The sequence below is a fragment of the Ceratotherium simum genome, chromosome 2, assembly GCF_057802395.1.
Source record: "Ceratotherium simum simum isolate JZ-2026a chromosome 2, ASM5780239v1, whole genome shotgun sequence".
NCBI classification, from domain to species: Eukaryota; Metazoa; Chordata; class Mammalia; order Perissodactyla; family Rhinocerotidae; genus Ceratotherium; species Ceratotherium simum.
The window spans coordinates 47,811,159-47,830,118 of NC_141901.1; the positions used below are offsets into that span (position 1 = coordinate 47,811,159).

The 18,960-nt window shown below is 39.6% G+C and overlaps 1 protein-coding gene and 1 pseudogene across 3 annotated transcripts in view; both read right to left on the bottom strand.

The window, feature by feature from the left end:
• Positions 1-2,803: 2,803 nt before the first annotated feature.
• Positions 2,804-2,876, bottom strand: LOC147918001 (small nucleolar RNA U3; annotated as a pseudogene).
• Positions 2,877-4,130: 1,254 nt separating this feature from the next.
• CHD1L (chromodomain helicase DNA binding protein 1 like) overlaps positions 4,131-18,960 on the bottom strand; it is a 68,244-nt gene continuing 53,414 nt past the window's right edge. For 2 of the 3 annotated variants that reach the window (XM_004420584.3, XM_087444481.1), the window contains exons 20-23: positions 11,475-11,545; positions 9,438-9,552; positions 8,312-8,420; positions 5,888-6,236 (exon numbers count right to left, since the gene is read on the bottom strand). In XM_004420584.3, the coding sequence (XP_004420641.1) occupies positions 6,158-6,236; positions 8,312-8,420; positions 9,438-9,552; positions 11,475-11,545 (374 nt within the window). In that variant the 3' untranslated portion in view covers positions 5,888-6,157. Of the gene's footprint in view, positions 4,343-5,887; positions 6,237-8,311; positions 8,421-9,437; positions 9,553-11,474; positions 11,546-18,960 lie in introns of those variants that run through there. The other variant, XR_015555417.1, reaches the window with a different exon arrangement.

The window sequence follows — 18,960 nt, forward strand, 5'->3', positions numbered from 1 at the left end:
TTCTGAGACTTTTGGAGATTATATCATAATGTATCTAGGTATAGGGGTGTTCTTATCTCTTCTAAGATGTGAGTTCTTCTTATCTCTTCTATTTAGTACACTATGAACACTATCAATCTCAAGTAGTTCATCTTTCTTTAATTAGGAGAAATTGTGTGTGTGTGTATATATATAATTAAAATATATATACATAATTTACTTTTTTTTCATCTCTTCTATTTCTTTATTCCTCCATTTCCTTTTCGTAGAGTTCCTCAGTCTAACTGTCTAATTTTTTAACTCTCTAATTCATTCTTCTGCTATATCTATTTCACTATTTATTCCATCTCTTGAAGGTTTTTTTCACCTGTTTTTCATACCTAATATTTCCATTTGGTTCTTTTTCTTTTAAATTACTTATCTACCTCAAAGACTGAATTTTGCGCAGCTAATTGATTCCCATTTCAAGCAAGTTTTTTTTTTTTTTTGAGGACGATTGGTCCTGAGTTAACATCTGTCGCCAATCTTTTTCTTTTTTCTCACCAAAGCTGCAGTACATAGTTGTATATCCTAGTTGTAGGTCCTTCTAGTTCCTCTATGTGGGATGCTGCCTCAGCATGGCTTGATGAGCAGTGAGTAGGTCTGTGCCCTGGACCCGAACCAGAGAACCCCGTACCGCTGAAGAAGAATGTGCGAACTTAACCACTATGCCACCGGGCTGGCCCCCACTTGGTTCTTTTTTTATATAATTTTAATTTCACATTTCTGATATACTCCCTTAAGTCTTTTAGTATATTGATTTTACTTATTGTAAATTTTTAGTTTTTCTGTTCTAATATATCTGCTTTTTTTAAATGTAACTGTTAACTTTTTCTATTGAGGCAGTTTTAATACTCAGGCGTCTTGTTATAAGATATATTCCCCTGGGGATATTTGACTGCACTGTTAATGTGCATTGGAAAAGAGTAGATATCCAGATCCCAGTCCAAATGTTCAGATCCTCGGCTCCGGTAAGCTTCAGAACAGAGGAAGGGGAGGAGCCCTAGGGCAGAAAGCCTCAGGGACCACAGATCCACTGTCTTCTTTTTTTTTTTTTTTAATTACCCTAACTAGCAATTCCTTAGATCTGAGCTTCACTTTTGAAGTCTCATGTGGAAAAACAGTGTAGGGGAGAGAGGCACTCCCTAGATTGTCATCTACCAGCCCTCAGGATTTGAAGGGAAAGGGTGGAGGAGTAGATGCCTGGGGCTGCTCCTTCCCAGTCTGTTGGCCCCAGGAGGTTTTGTCCTGCCCTGATTTTAGCCCTTGGGTATCTGGGCTCTTGTCTTAAATTTCTGTCCCAAAGTGGCAGGCAATAATGAATCCAAAGGAAAGTGTGTGGGGGGAGGTTGTGTGTGGCATGATTAGAACAGCTCTTCTTGAACAGCCACGCCAGCCACCAATTACCCCACACACCAGTTCAAAATATTTTCCATCTCCCCTGTGACTTTTCATGTTTATGTTGTTATTTCTTAGATTCCATGCTTCTATTTTTAGTTCCTCCAGGGTGATTTTGGAGGAAGGAACCCATGTTAATTTGACATCTTGGCAGGGAATGTCTTCTCTATTTTCAGTCCAAATTGTTTGGAACATGCAGTTGAAGGATGCAGAAAATAAAAGTTATATGAAGGATTTTGGTTTCTACCCTGAGAACAATGAGAAGCCATTGAAGATTTCAAAATGGGTGATGACAGGATAGACTTTGAGAAGACTACTTTGGCTGCAATTTGGCAACAATATTGCAGGGGAGCCAGAGTCAGTACAAGCACAGAGTTAGAAAGTTCTTGTGGTTGTCCAGGTGAAATATAATGGTGGACTATGCTAAAGTAATGGTGGAGATGGAGACAAGTGGATGAATTCAGCAAGTTAAATTGCTGGATCTTGATGATAGGTTGAATTTATGGGGGATGAGAGAAATATCAAAGACAACTCTTACATTGTGGACTTGCATAACTGAATAAATACATTTATTTTGTTTGGGAGAATGGGAAGGGATTGATATTAACTTAATTTGGGGCATGTAATTTTGTGGTGCCTTTGAAATAGAAGAGATGTCAAGTAGGTAGCTGAGTATACATAGGCTTCAAGTTCAGAGAAGACGAGCTAGAGATATGAGATGTCACACATTTATAAATGGATGAAATAGCCTTGAGAGAGAGTTCAGACCAAGAGGAGCAGTGGGCAACCTGGGAATGAGACTTAAGGAACTCCAACATTTAATGGCTGTGTGTTATGGGCAAAATTGTGTCCTCCATAATACATATGTTGAAGCCTTAACTCCTTAGAGTCAGAATGTGACTGTATTTGTAGACAGTGCCTTTAAAGAGGCATTAAGTTAAAGTGAGGCCATTAGGGTAGGGTCTAATCCAATCTGACAGGTGTCCTTATAAGAGGAAATTTGGACACACAGAAACACCAGAGGCACGTGCACAGAGGAAAGACCAGGTGAGAATATAGCGAGAAGGCGGCCATCTACAAGCCAAGGAGAGTGGCCTCAGAAGACACAAAACCTGCTGACATCTTCATTTTGGACTTCAAGCTTCCAGAACTGTGAGAAAATAAATTTCTGTTTTTTAGGCCACCCAGTCTGTGGTATTTTGTTATGGCAGCCCTAGCAAACTAATACACTGGGTAAAAAAAAGACTGTGGAAAAAAATTGTGCAAAGATAAGCTCTTGGAAATTACTTTGTCATAGAAGAGCATCTTGTCACAGAAGCCAAGGCAAGAGTGTTTCAAGAAGCGGGAAGTGGTCAACAGTGTTGAACTCAGCTAAGTCAAGATGAGAACTGAAAATTTTCCCTGTATTTAGTGACTTGGAGGTAACGAACTATAGAAATGATCCCTGAAAGTATAGTCTTTGGATTTAGTGACTTGGAGGTTGTTGGTATTCTTAACACAGACTCTCTTGGTGGAGTGATAGGGCAGAAAGTCAGAATGGTGTAGGTTAAACAGTGAGTGAGAGGTGAGGAAATGAAAACAGTAATTATGGACAACTCTTAAGGTTTGGCTATGACAGGGGAGAGAATAAGGAATTAGAGTTCTTTTTAATGGGAGAGACTTGGCCTTGTTTATAAGTCAACGGAAATGTTCTAATCTAAAGGAAGAAATTGAATATATAAGAGGAGTAATTGGTAGAGTAACACTCTTGAGAAGGTAGAGATTCAGGGGGGTTGACCTTTATGTTAACATAAGAGAAGGAAAGGATAGAGGAATGGTTGCTCATCTTCTGGTGGTGAATGTCTTAGGTTTTTAAGCAGTGTTTGCATCCTAAAATGAAATCTCAGTTCAACTTCGCCTTGTAACTAGTGTCATTCCATCTCACATTCTGGCATTCAGTTGGTCGGTCATCTAATTTCAGTGTGGTTATGAGTCTTCACATTAATGCCATTGGTATTTTAGTGAGAGTTGGAGGAAGCTTCAAAGGGCAGTTGCTAGTCAGACACCATAAAATGACAAGTCTCCTTCCGTATTCTCAAGTTTTATATTTAAGTACTTAAGCCATCTAGAGTTTATGAGATACACAGGAAGTCTAATACTTTTCCCAAAGTGCTAGCCAGTTATTCTCATACCATTTCAATAGTCAAGTACCTACTAATTGCTTTGTGTGATATGAAAAATAAATGAGAAATCATCTTTCTTGAAGACCTTAGTATTTAGGCAAGGGTTGAGTAAATATACCAATGAATATAATATGAGGTGCAACAAATTAAGTGCTTCAAAAAGCCAATTATCATAAATAGTTCAAGCACAGAGAGATTACGTTTTTCTGGATTCTTAAAGAAGATCAGATTTGATAGGGGACAATAGGGGGTTGGAGGTAGGGGAAGGGGTTCAGAGGAGCAAGGCAGTCCAGGGAGAGGCACCGGCAGGAGCAAAGGCCGAGTGAGAAACTGTAGGATATCTTTGGGAAACAAAGTAGACTACAGTGGAAGGTAAGTAATGCTCGAGTGAGTTTATACTTCAGTTAGTAGACAGCAAAACACAGGCAATGCAATGGCCTAGAGATGGTTTGGGGTTCTGAAATGGCTGATTCAAACTATCCTTGAAGACGGTTAATTAACTTAATAGAATGTAGTTTAGACTGATTGGACAAAAAATTAAACAACTTATAGCCAGTTACAATGTAAAGTTTATTAAAAATCAAGAAAATATATAAAATTGTATATATAGAAAAATTCCAACAGACTTAAGTTCCTCACTATCTCAATAAGCAGGGTTTTATATTGGTGTTTAGGGTACAAACTTCTCCACAAAAGTTCATCAGTGAATAAAATCTTGTATTGTCTTCTTGGCTCCATCATAGCCTCCTGAGAGGGGAGCGCTGCTGTGGAAGTAACAGAACAAACCCCTTGTTATAAATAAAGTAGGTGGCTTCTCTCATTCTTCCTTCCCAGAGAATGACAGCCCTTGGATGGGAAGAGTGAAGGGATTATAGAAGATAGGAAAGACTTCGGAGATATAGTAGGGCAGTGTTTTTGACTCTGAAGAGCTGAGAGGTAGACAAGGAAAGTAGGGGGCTGCCACTAACAGGTAACCCCACGTTCAAGGGAGAATGTGCTATGTGAGTTTTCTGATCTCCTTCTGTGTTGTTTTGTTCAGCTTACCAGGAGACAGAGGTTCATGGCCCAGGGCCTTCACTCAGAGGAAAAGCTCACGTGGCTGGAGCATCGGGACCGAGAAGGCCTTCTCTCCTTAAAAGAACTGTGCCCCTGAAAAGGTCAGCTGTGCTCCTTTTGGGAGTGAGTTCCCTGCTCTGAGGCTTCTCTGATGTTCAAACACCCACAGCTAGCCCTGTACTCTTTGCTATCAGAAGTGAGTACAGCTTTGGACAATCAAGTTTTCTTTGCATTTGATAATATCCCACCTATTTGGACTTTGGCTGCTTTTGAAGGCACGGCAATTTACCTGTGCATTAGGTTAGGTTTCACTACCTTCCCCCTTTTTGGAGTTCCAATTTGCTTCCAGTTGTAGAAGAGACTTAAGATGCCAGTCAAGAGGTTAAAGTAACTGGAATAACCTATGTGTCAAGGGCTGGTGGTAAGCGTAGCAGATAGGAGGCAGTAAAAATGAAAGTAAGAAGTTTTAGGAGGAAAAAAAATTAAGGAATCATGAATTTAGGGTCTAATAGGGTTTCAACACAGATGCTCAATTGTTGAAGGGTGAAGGTGCTAGGGAGGGAGTCAAATAGAACAGTACAACCCAGGTGCTAAAGGTACCACCTTCCTTAGAAGGTCATGGTTTGGGCTCTGAGGCCCTCACTAGCCAGGGTTCCCTGAATCAAGGGCCCAGAGCTGAGGCTTCTGAAGAGGCCTCTGCAGCACTCTGGCTGTTGAGGGCCTCAAAGCAGCAATCAGGCTGGTTGAGGACAGTCGGCCAAGACTGAGACTTCACGTACAAAAGCGTGAGAAGCCACAGCTTACATAGTGTCTCCTCCCATGACTCCTTCTCTCGTGGTTCTCAGCCCCCTGCCCTCCCCAATCTGACATTCTGTCTCAGCTTTCCGCTATTTCCACAATTCCCTTATTTCTTGAGGACGAACTGAATTTGGTGAGAAGGGGAAAGGAGATCCCCTGGTTTGTCTCAAGTCACATCTGACAGGCCTCTAGGCCAATGTGTGTTCTTCCAGATCTTGATGCTGAGCAGTGCAACAAGAAGGGCAGGAGGGGCTCCACTTGTCTGGATCAGGACTCTCAATTCTCAGCCTCTGCCCCTCAGAGCACTGTCTTTCCAAGGCATGAACTGGCTGAAGGTGCTTCTTTTCCCAGAGCCACTCTAGTCTCCTATTATCTTTCATTTCTCCTTAATCCATAAAGCCCCTCCCTCTCTAAGGAAATCAGTCTGATGGAGGGGAAAGAAAGCAATGAAACCATTAGAGATAGAAAATTTATTATTATGCAAATAGCTATGCAAACTGGGACCCTGGCAAGCTGCCAATGGACTTTTCTAAATAAGTTGTGCATCCCTGTATTACAGGTACCGAATCAGAGTAACATATCCAGAACAAAATTAGAATTCAGAAAACAGCATCTCAGAGGCCCACCAGATCCTGATACCTTTTTGAAATACTCTATTACAGCGGCTCTGGGCAAATATCTTCTTAGTTGGTTGCTGAAGGCTGGAGCTGATGCTGGACCAATTGTTAAGGCATCAGCTGTCCTGAGGGGGAATATGAAGACTGTGAATGAAAAATGGCAGCCTTGTTTCTAGGAAAGTAATATCTGATAAGGATGGTCAAGGAAGATATATTTCATCACTTTAAAATCAACTTTGCTAAAACTACTAGTTTTCTAGTTCAGCAATTATTGAAATAACCACTACAGGGGCCAGCCCTGTGGCTTAGCGGTTAAGTGCACGTGCTCTGCTACTGGCGGCCCGGGTTTGGATAGCGGGTGCACACTGACGCACCTCTTGTCCGGCCATGCTGAGGTGGCATCCCACATACAGCAACTAGAAGGATGTGCAACTATGACATACAACTATCTACTGGGGCTTTGGGAAGCAAAAGGGAAAAAAAGGAGGAGAATTGGCAATAGATGTTAGCTCAGAGCCAGTCTTCCTCAGCAAAAAGAGGAAGATTGGCATGAATGTTAGCTCAAGGCTGAGGTTCCTCACAAAAAAAAAAAAAAAAAAAGAAATAACCACTACCGAAGTAGTATGCCTTAATTCCTGTTCACCATATCATAAATCTTTCCAATATGTTAGTACTTATTATTGCTATTGTTATCTGATGTACTTCTGTGTAAGCATATAAAATATGATTTCTCTGCTTAGTTTTTGTGGTTGTTTTTCAATTTTTTTTGTCACAATAGTTCATAACATTGTGAAATTTTAGTTGTACATTATTGTCAGTCACCATAAAAATGCATCCCTGCACACCTTGTTTCCACACCCCACCCCTCCTTCCCCCTGGTAACTACCAAACTGTTCTGTGTGTTAGTTTATATTTCACATATAAGTGAAATCATGTGGTGTTTGTCTTTTGCTTTCTTGCTTATTTTGCTTAACATGACACCCTCCAGGTCCATCCATGTTGCCGCAAATGGGACGATTTTGTCTTTTTTTTTTTTTTGTGAGGAACATCAGCCCTGAGCTAATATCCATGCCAATCCTCCTCTTTTTGCTGAGGAAGACCGGCCCTGAGCTAACATCTATTGCCAATCCACCTCCTTTTTTTTTCCCCTTTTTCTCCCCAAAGCCCCAGTAGATAGTTGTATGTCATAGTTGCACATCCTTCTAGTTGCTGTATGTGGGACGCTGCCTCAGCATGGCCCGACAAGCGGTGCGTCGGTGCACACCTGGGATCTGAACCTGGGCCACCAGTAGCAGAGCGTGTGCACTTAACTGCTAAGCCATGGGGCTGGCCCCCGATTTTGTCTTTCTTTATGGCTAATATTCCATTGTATATATGTACCACATCTTCTTTATCCAATCATCCGTCGAGAGAGACTTGGGTTGCTTCCACTTCTCGGCTATGGTAAATAATGCTGCAATGAACACAGGGGTGCATAGGCCTGTTTGGATTGTTGATTTCAGTTTCTTTGGATAAATACCCAGTAGTGGGATAGCTGGATCATAAGGTATTCTTATTTTTTGAGGAATCTCCATACTCTGCTAAGTTTTTATAGTGATTTAAATATCTTGAAAACCACCAATAAGTGAATTAATTTCAGTAAGTATCTAAAGTAAAAAGATGGGAGTTTCTGTATGATTATAGCACTTGGGGGTCAATTCAGCTTCTTCTAGTGATTTTGGACTCAGTATAATAGTTCAAACAATGCTAACTTCTATAGCAAGGAGGGCATTAGAAGAAAATTAGTCTAGCAAAACTAGATTATATCCTAATGCTCAAAATGAATTTCCCACTGCTCTTTAGGAATACATTCAACAGGTTCAGATATAAAATAGTTTACTTGTTAGTTTGCTTGTTTAATTATTTATTTTAGCGAATGGAGTGAAGTTCTTTGAATTAGGACTTGGTCTACAGGCCTGAAGGATCTCTAGAGAAGTGATGTAAAAAAGATTCAATATGTTAATTGACACTTGGTCAATTAATTCCCCCCCTTCATATATCTTTTAATCTAGCTGTTGGCACTCAGAATTGCTTGGGTGTATTTATCTCCTTGGATATACAAGTTAGAAAGTGCTTCATAGCTTTTGTCTCATTGAAGAGGGCCAGAGTGACAAACGTGCCAGAAGAGGGCTTGGCCTTGGATTAAATAGTGATACCAGAAAATGCAAGACATTTTCCCTTTTGAGCTGGGGTGAGCACACTATTAGGATAACAAAAGGATACATATAAGTTGGGATGCCTTTTGCAGCCAAGTGTTTCCGAATAAGTCGCTCAGTACCATACCAGTTAAAATCTTTCGTGGCGTGTCCAATGCGTGGAAGATGGACACTTGCTGTCAAAAAACAAAAGAACAGATCAGATCATGATGTCTTTATTATTCAAAAATTGATTGGGTATAATATATACAAAGGAAAAAATAATCTATACTCTCAGAGTCACTTTGTGGTTTCCAATGGACAAAGTATATATAATCATGGAGTATCCCACTCAAAGCATACAATTATGTCAAAAATATTTTGGGGTGGGGTACCGGCCGGGTGGCGTAGATTAAATGTGCGTGCTCTGCTTCAGCGGCCCAGGGTTCACAGGTTCAGATCTCGGGTGCACACCGACACACCGCTTGTCAGGCCATGCTGTGGTGGCGTCCCATACAAAGTGGAGGAAGATGGGCATGGATGTTAGCCCAGGGCCAATCTTCCACAGCAAAAAGAGGAGGACTGGCACTGGATGTTAGCTGAGGGCTAATCTTCCTCACACACAAAAAAATATTCTGGGGAGGGAGTGTAATAGGGAAAAATTAAATAATTCTATTAAACACAAGAACCTACAGGCTCTGGAAATAAGTAGGTACAATGGAAAGAGAATATGATTGATGGCTGAGAAGTAATTAAAATAAGCAAAGATTCTTTAGCAAGTAACTCAGTTCACAAATTGAGTCACACTGGGTTTGGAAACAAAACTCAACTCTGGTTTTTGGCAGAGAACTGTCTGCTAATGTGGACTGTGACTCTCCAAGAGGAGATATGATAAACAGCATTTCCCAACTGCATGTGACCAGTTTACTTCATCTCTGGTCCTCTGCTTTCTCATCTGTGAAATCATGATACAAATACCCAAGTGGATGCAGATGGTCCACAGTGATAATAGATACCAAAGTGATTTGGAAAGGAAAAAGGGCTTTACAGATACAAGATGATGAGGTGGTTACATCTGTGGTCTCTTATACTGGGGCTTACCTTTACCATGTATAGTGAATGGGATCTTGACATTTCTCATTCCCTTTAAAAATCACATCACATGCCTGGAAACAGAAATTCATTTACTTCTGAGCACAAATGGAAGAGCTTACCTTTCTTTTTCTTTGCTGCTAAAAATATCTTCTTCAGGCCCTCTTCTAGGGCTGCCATCTTAATGCCAGACAGGACATTGAAGCGATCACGATGCTGAGCCACAATCAAGGCCAACTAGGAGGAACAGTCATTAAATAGTCAACATAACATGAGATGGCTACACTGTCAACTGAGTGACCTGCCCATGGAGCAGGTGCAACAGTCCCCCGACAGGCACAGCCCTTTATGGGTCACCTGACTTTGCTTCATCTCTTTTGAATGCTCTGACTAAACAGCCATGTCCTGCCCAATCTATGACTTCACACCCCATTGTAATTCTTTTACCTTATGTTGTGGTAACTTTATATAAGCTTTTCTTCCTCTTTTTAGGATACGTTAAAACCTGAGTTCAAAACATGCTATCCTTTCTCAGTGCTCTAGAGGGTACAGAATGTTTCAGAACCTTAGGAGCAGAAAGGACTTTAAAGGTTCTTGTTTTCCAGCCCCCTAGCTGATGCTCGAGTCAGCTCCACAACCCCTAGGATAAGCAGTCATTCGCTCTCTGTTCACAACAATTCCCGTGAGGACAAAATGCCAAATATCTCCCACCCTGTCCTATAAGTGGGGTAGAGCTGGAGAGAGTGTCAAGGGAACATCTGAGGCTGACATCACTAGTCACATCATAGTCATGGTGTTCTACTCACTGTAAACACCAGAGTCACTGGATTTGGAGCTTCTTATGCACAAACACCGTGTCATTCTGTTTTTTTAGCATTTTAGAAATGACTGAATGAATGACTGAAGAAGCAGAAACCACTTTGTTGTTAGCCATGTAGGCCACCAACCTCGAGAAAACATGCCTCTCTTTCAGCCTGATTTCTAAATTTCTTCTTTTCTAAGTCAATAAGATTTGGTTTGAAATTTGAATATGAATTCAGGCCTTGGAGAAAGCTAGGTAGGTGTAGAAAATAAACCATCTTACAGGAATTCCAAATGACAGTCAAGTGGGAGGCACGTAAGATGCAAAAGGAAAGTTTTTTTTGTTTGTTTGTTTTGGTGAGGAAGATTCACTCTGAGCTCACATTTGTGCCAATCTTCCTCTATTTTGCATGTGGGTCACTGCCACAGCATGGCTTGATGAGTGGTGTAGGTCCACACCAGGATCCGAACTGCAAACCTGGGCCACCAAAGCAGAGCGCACCAGACTCAACCACTACACCATGAGGTGAGCCCCAAAAAGGAGAGTTTTAATGCAGCCAGAGGAAATATGAATTGGTTCCTCTCCTCCACTTATGGCTGGCTAGAAAACACAATCTTTTATAGAACTTTTCATATAATAAATGATGAAATCCTCAGCATTTTGAGTCATGTTTTCTTATTCACTCAGTAAATGTTTACTGAGCATTTCCTATGAGCCAGAATTGCATGAGGTGTTGAGGATAAAGAGAAAATAAGAGTCTGATCATTTAGGAGGAGACTGCTGTCTAGGTCAGTGGAGGGAACAAGGAAGTAGAGGACAGCGTTCCAGGGGGTGTGATGGATGGCAGCTGCAGCGGAGACGAGGCCCAACTTGCTTGTCATGGGCTGGATTGTGTCCCCCAGAATTCCTATGTTGAAGCCCTAACCCTCACTATTTCAGAATGTGACTGGAGATACGGCCTTTAAAGAGGATTATTTTAAAATGAGGCCATTAGGGTGGGGCCTAATCCAATGTGACAGGTGTCCTTATAAGAAGATACCTGGACACTCAGAGATACCAGGGATGCATGCACACAGAGGAAAGACCACACGAGGACACAGAGAGAAGGTGACTACTTGCAAGCCAAGGTCTCAGAGGAAACCAACCCTGCTGGCACCTTAATCTTGGACGTGTAGTCCCCAGAACCGTGAGAAAATAAATTTCTGTTTTTTAAGCCACCCAGTCTGTGGTATTTTGTTATGGCAGCCCTAGCAAACTAATATGCTGTTAGAGAGGCCAGAGGGAACAGAGAGGTTTCAAGAGGAGGTGATGTGAGCCAAACTTTAGTTCTGATAAGAGATGTGGTTTTTCTACTTACCAAGTCTTGCCCTTTGTTTCTTGACTCTTTATCATCAATAGGAAATAAAAGGACACCTCCCAAACTCAAGTCTAGGGTAAAGTAAAAAGGAGCAACAGAAAGAACATTAAGTTTACTACGGACTGAGACCCCTGAACAGGACTATCTGAATCCTCCTTATACTTTGCCTTTTCCACATCCAATCAGGTTTCAAAACCATGTTTCCTCACTCTCCTGGCCTCAGTCATTGCCTTAGCCAGGTACTCACTTGCTTCACTCCTGATTTTTTTTTTTTTCGCTCAACAATTTTTAAATGTTTAGCTGTGGTAAAATACACAGAACATAAAATTTACTATCTTAATCATTTTTAAGTGTACAGTTCAGTAGTGTTTAAGTACATTCACACTATTGTGCAATCAATCTCTACAACTCTTTTCATCTTGCAAAACTGAAACTCTATATCCATTAAACATCATCTCTTCATTCCCCCTACAACCACCATTCCTCTTTCTGTCTCTATGAATTTGACTACTGTAGTTACTCCATATAAGTGGAATCATATACTTGTCTTTTTGTGACTGACTTATTTCACTTAGCATAGTGTCCTCAAGGTTCCTCCATGCTGTAGCACGTTATCAGAAGTTTTCTCCTTTGTAAGGCTGAATAAAATTCTATTATATATATACCACATTTGTTTATCCATTCATCCATCAATGGACACTTGCTTCCACCTTTTGGCCATTGTGAATAATGCTGATATGAACATGGGTGTACAAATATTTGCTCGAGTCCCTGCTTTCAATTCTTTTGGATATATACCGATAAGTGGGATTGCTGGATCATACAGTAATTTTATTTTTAATTTTTTAAGGAAACGCCATACTGTTTTCCATAGTGGCTGCACCATTTGACATTCTCACTGTCGGTGTACAAGTGTTCCAATTTCTCCACATCCTCATCAACATTTATTATTTTCTATGTTTTTATTGAGATATAATTGACACATAATATTGTATAAGTTTAAGACAAACAACATACTAATTTGACACATTTATATTGCAATACGATTGCCACTGTAGCATTAGCTAACATCTCAATTGTGTCACATAATTATCATTCCTTCTAATAGTGGGAACAACTAAGATCTAGTCTCTTAGCAATTTGAAGGTTTATAACACAAGTTCTGTTGTCTGTAGTTCCTGTACTGTGTATTTATCTACTAGTTGCAAGTATGTACCCTTCAACAACATCTCTCCCATTCCCCCACCCCTCAGGGCCTAGTAACCACCATTTCACTCTGTTTTTTTGAGTTTGGTTTTTTTAGATTCCACATATAAGGGATATCACACAGCATCTGTCCTTCTGTCTGACTTATCTCACTTAGCATAACGTCCTCAAGGTACATCCACGTTGTCACAAATGGTAGAATTTCCTTTTCTCTTATGGCTGAATAGTATTCCACTGTGTATAGATACTATACCTTCTTTATCCATTCATCTGTTGACAGGTTGTTTTGGTTATTGTGAATAATGCTGAAATAAACATGAGAGTACATATCTCTCTTCAATAACTGGATTTCATTTCCTTTAGATATATATCCAGAAGTAGTTCTATTTTTAATTTTTTGAGGATCCTCCATATTGTTCTCTATAGTGGCTGAACCAGTTTACAATCCGACCAACAGTGTACAAGGGTTCCCTTTTCTCCACATCCTCGCCAACACTCGTTAGCTCTTGTCTTCTTGATGATACCCATTCTAACGGGTGAGAGGTAATATCTCATTGTGGTTTTGAGTTGCATTTCCCTGATGATTACTGATGTTGAACATCTTTTCATATACCAGTTGGCCATTTGTATGTCTTCTTTGTAAAAATGTCTATCCAGTTCCTCTGCTCCTTTTTTTTTTGGTGAGGAAGATTGGCCCTGAGCTAACATCTGTTGCCAATCTTCCTCTTTTTGCTTGAGGAATATTGTCCCTGAGCTAACATCTGTGCCAATTTTCCTCTATTGTGTATGTGGTATGCCGCCATAGCATAGCTTGATGAGTGGTGTGTAGGTCTGTGCCTGGGATCTGAATCCGTGAACCTTGGGCTGCCAAAGCAGAGTGTGCGAACTTAAGCACTATGCCACCCACTGCGCAGGCCCTGCCTCTGCTCATTTTTTAATCAAATTGTTAAAAAGATCACACTGTGGGGTTTGTTATTGAGTTGTCTGAGTTCTTTATAAATGTTGAATATTAACCCCTTATCTGATATATGGTTTTCAAATATTCTTTCCCATTGTGTAGGTTGCCTTTTCATTTTGTTGACTATATTTTGCAGTGTAGAAGCTTTTAAGTTTGATGTAGTCTCACTTGTTGCTTTTTCCTTTGTTGTTTGTGCTTTCGGTTTCATATCCAAAAAATTATTACCAAGACCAAAGTCGAGGAGCTTATTCCCTTCTTCTAGGAGTTTTATGGTATCAGACCTTATGTTTAAGTCTTTGATCCATTTTGAGTTATTTTTTGTGAGTAGTATAAAATAGAGATCCAATTTCATTTTTCTGCATGTACTTATCCAGTTTTCCCAACATCATTTGCTAAAGGGACTATTCTTTCACCACTGGATGTTCTTGGCTCCCTTATCAAATATTAGTTGTCAGTGTATTCAGAGGTTTAATTCTGGGCTTTCTATTCTGTTCCACTGGCCTATGTGTCTATTTTTATGCCAGTACCATACTGTTTTAATTACTATAGCTTTGTAGTATAGTTTGAAATCAGGAAGTGTGATGCCTCTGGCTTTGTTCTTCCTTCTCATGACTGCTTTGGCTATTTGGGGTCTTTCGTGGTTCCATACAAATTTTAGGATTGTTTTTTCTATTTCTCTGAAAAATGCCATTGGAATTTTGATAGGGATTGCGTTGAATCTATTGATGGCTTTGGGTAATGTGGACATTTTTAATGATATTAACTCTTCTAATCCACGAACATGGATGTCCTTCAAATTGTCTGTATCTTCTTCAATTTCTTTCATCAAAATCTTGTAGTTTTCATTGTCCAGATCTTTCACTTCTTTGGTTAAATTTATTCCTAGGTATTTTGTTGTGTTTGATGTTGATTCTTGTGTATGGATTTTATATACTACAACATTACTGAATTCATTGATTAGAATTCTCAACTAAAAAATTACTGGATAGGTTTTTAGTTAAGAATTTGGGATTTTATATAAGATCATATCATCTGCAAATAATGACAGTTTTACCTCTTCCTTTCTGATTTGGACGCCCTTTAATTTCTTTGTCTTGCCTAGTAGTTAGAACTTCCAGTACTATGTTGAATAAGAGTAGTGAGAGTGGGCACCCTTGTCTTGTTCCTGATCTTAGAGGAAAAGCTTCCAATTTTTCTCCATTGACTATAATGTTAGCTATGGGTATCATATGTGGACTTTATTATGTTAAGGTATGTTCCTTCTATACCTATTCTGTTGAGAGTTTTTATAATCAGTATTTTGTTAAATGCTTTTTCTGCATCTGTTGAGAGGATCATATGACTTTTATCTTTCATTCTATTAATGGCGTGTATCACATTTGTTGATTTGCACATGTTGAACAATCCATGCATCCCAGGGAGAAATCTCACTTGGTCATGGTGTGTAATCCCTTTAATGAGTTCTTGAATTCAGTTTGCTAATATGTTTTTGAAAATTTCTGCATCTGTGTTCATCAGGAATATTGGTCTACAGTTTTGTTGTAGTGTCTTTATCTGGCTTTGGTATTAGGGTACTACTGGTCTCACAGAATGAGTTTGGAAGGGTTCCCTCCTCTTCAATTTTTTGGAAGAGTTTCAGAAGGATTGGTATTAATTCTTTACATGTTTGGTAGAATTTGCCCACGAAGCCAGCTGGTCCTCTGTGCTGGGAAGTTTTTAATTACTGAGTCAATCTCCTTACTTATTATTGGTCTGTTCGGACTTTCTGTTTCTTCCTGGTTCAGTCTCGGTAGGTTTGTATAATTCGACAAACTTATCCATTTCTTCTAGGTTATCTAATCTGTTGCTGTATAATTGTTCATAGTAGTCTCATAATCCTATGTATTTCTGTAGCATCAGTTGTAATTTCTCCTCTTTAATTTCTGATTTTATTTGAGTCCTCTTTTTTTCTTAGTCTTGATAAAGGTTTGTCAATTTCATTTTTTTTTTGAAAAACTAGCTCTTCGTTTTCATTGTTCTTCTGTTTTTCTGGTCTCTATTTCATTTAGCTCACCTCTGATATTTATTTCCTTCCTTCTGCTAACTTTGGGCTTCATTTGCTCTTCTTTTTCTAGTTCCTTGAGGTGTAAAGTTAGGTTGTTTGAGATCTTTCTGATTTCTTATATGTATTTATCACTATAAACTTCCCTCTCAGAACTGCTTTTGCAGGATCCCATAAGTTTTGGTACGTTGTATTTCCATTTCCATTTATTTCAAGATATTCTTTGGTTTCCCTTTTGACTTCTTCTTTGACCCACTACTTGTTCAGGAGTGTGCTGTGTGCTGATTAGTTTCCAAGTATTTGTAGGTTTGCCAGCTTTCCTCATGTTGTTGATTTCTAGTTTCATACCATTGTGGTCAGAAAAGATACTTGGTATGATTTCAATCTTCTTATTTTGCTATGACTTGTTTTATGCCCTATCATATGATCTATCCTTGAAAATGTTCCACGTGCACTTAAGAAGGTGTATTCTGCTGCTGTTGGATGGAATGTTTTATAGCTATCAGTTAGGCTGACTTGGTGTAATATTTAGTCCAAGTCTATCATTTCCTATTGCTTTTCTGTCTGGATGATCTACCCATTGCTGAAAGTGGGGTATAAAGTCCTCTACTATTATTGTATTGCTTATTTATCCCTTTATATCTGTTACTATTTGCTTAATATACCTAGGTGCTCCAACATCAGAAGCTTAAAAACTATTGCTATATCTTCTTGATTGATTGATCTCTTTATCATTATATAACGACCTTCCTTGTCTCTTGTTACCATTTTTGGCTTAATGTCTGTTTTGTCTTATAAATATAGCTACCCCCACTTTCTTTTGGTTTCTACTTGCATGGAGTATCTTTTTCCATCCCTTCACTTGGTATCTATGTGTGTCTTTAAGGCTCAAGTTGATCTCTTGTAGGCAGCAAATAGTTGGATCTTTTTATCCATCTAGCCACTCCACACCTTTTGCTTGATGAATTCAATCTATTTACATTTAGAGTAATTATTAATATATATGTACTTACAAATGTCATGTTATTAATTGCTTTCTAGTTTTGTATTTCCATTGTTTCTTTTTCCCTCTGTTTCTGCCTACCTTGGCAAATTGGTTATTTTCTGTGGTGGTATTCTCTGTTTCCCTTTCTTTGTCTCTTGTGGATCTGCTCTAGGTTTTTGCTTTGCAGTTACCATAGGGCTTACGTAAAACATCTTACAGACAAAACAGTCCATTTTAGGCTGATAGCAACTTATGTTCAATCGCCTATAGATAAAGGCCCCCCCCCTTATTCCTCCCTTTTATATTATTGATGTCACAGTTTACCCATTTTTATGTTGTGTATTCATTAACAATTTATAGTGGCTATAGTTATTTTTACTACTCTTTTCTTTTAACCTTTATACTATAGTTGAGTGGCTAATGCACCATACTAATATACAGTTACAGTTTTCTAAGTCTATTTTTCACCTTTACTAGTGTGTTGTATACCTTCATATCTTTTCATATCACTGATTACTGACTTTTCATTTTGGCTTGAAAAACTCCTTTCAACATCTTGCATGGCAGATCTAGTGGTGATAAACTCCTTCAGCTTTTGTCTGTCTGGAAAAGTCTTTATTGCTCCTTCATAGCTGAAGGATAACTTTGCCAGATATAGTATTCATGGTTGGCAATTTTTATCTTTCAAAACTTTGAATATGTCATTCCACTCTCTCCTGACCTATCAAATTTCTGCTGAGAAATCTGATAGCCTAATGCGGGTTCCTTTGTAGGTTATGTTTTTTTTTGCCCCTGGCTGGCTTCCTTTAAGATTCTTTATCATTGATTTTTGACAGTTTCATTATACTGTGTCTTGGGGAAGGTCTTTTTGCATTGAGATAATAAGGTAATTTATTAGTTTCATGACCTTGTATGTCCAAGTCTTTCCCCAGTTTTGGAAAGTTCTCAGCAAATATTTCTTTAAATAAATTCTTTGCCCCCTTCTCCCTCTCTGCTCCTTCTAGAAGCCTGCTTATTCTGATATTTGTCTTTTTGATCCAATCCCATACTTATGCAGGCTTTCTTTGCTCTTTCTAAATCTCTATTCTTTCATCTCTTCTGTGTTATTTCAAAATTCCTATCTTCCAAGTCACTTATTCTTTCTTCCATATCATCTGCCCTATTAATAGCTGTTCTCTATTGCATTCTTCGTCTCATTCATCGAATACTTCAGCTCCAGAATTTTTTTTAATAATTTCAATCTCTTTGGAAAAGAACTCATTTTGTTCATATATTCCTGATTTTAATGAATTGCCTTTCTGAGTTTTCTTGTAACTCAAGTTTCTTCATAACTGCTATTTTGAATTCTTCATCAGTTAAGTCGCAATATTCTGTGCCTTGGAACTCGGTTGCTGGAAAACTGTCATTTTCTTGATTTTTCCAGATTCCTCATAGTTACACGCTGGTCCTTTCACATTTGAAGTAGCAGACACCTCCTTACTCTGTGCTTACTGCTTTCTGCAAAGGGGTGTTGTGTTCTATGGCATTGTTATTGTGAGGTGTTCCACTCTTCTTGCTCTCTCTTGTGGCCAAATTTTTAAGCTTTTGTGTCTTCTCTGGTTGTTACAATTCACCAGGCTGGCCATTGGAAACCTCTCTTTTGCCTTCCAGTAGTTGGTGCTATAGCTCACATTTGTGGTTTATTCCTTGCCCACCAACCATGGCCTGTTTTCTGAGCATGCTTCCTGTCTACCAGAGCTCGCTCACACAGACACACTCAGGAGCTGACAGCAGACTCAGGGGAGGTGTGGGTTTAACATTCAGTGCACTTGGGGTGCCCGTGGGCCCAGTAAGGAGCTCTCCAGGGGTAGTACTCCCAGAGGCTCGTGGGTGAACTTCCTGCTGAGCACAATCCCTTTGATGCCATTTGAAAGGGATCTCCCTTTTTCCCAATATCCTTGCTCTCCCCAGTCACAGACCTCTCACCTTTGTATTACTACTCTGGGTGCTGGTGGAGAGAAATGGGTTTCTCCAATTGTGTCCTGCCTGGCTAGGATAGCTGGGTGCTCACTCACCACTTTCCTGTTCCCCATGGGAGACGTCACCTCCACCAGATAAATCAGCCCTGTTCAGTGTTTCCTTCGGGGGAGGGGTGGCACTGGGAAAGTTTCTCTTATCATCTCCACTGTGACCAAACTCATATTATTTTCTTTTTTTCCTCCAATGATAGGCTGGAGTTTCCCTTTGGGAAGGCTAGACTTCTACAACTTCTGTCTCAGGTGTGAGTACCTGCCCAGGTCAGCACTCACCCGATTTT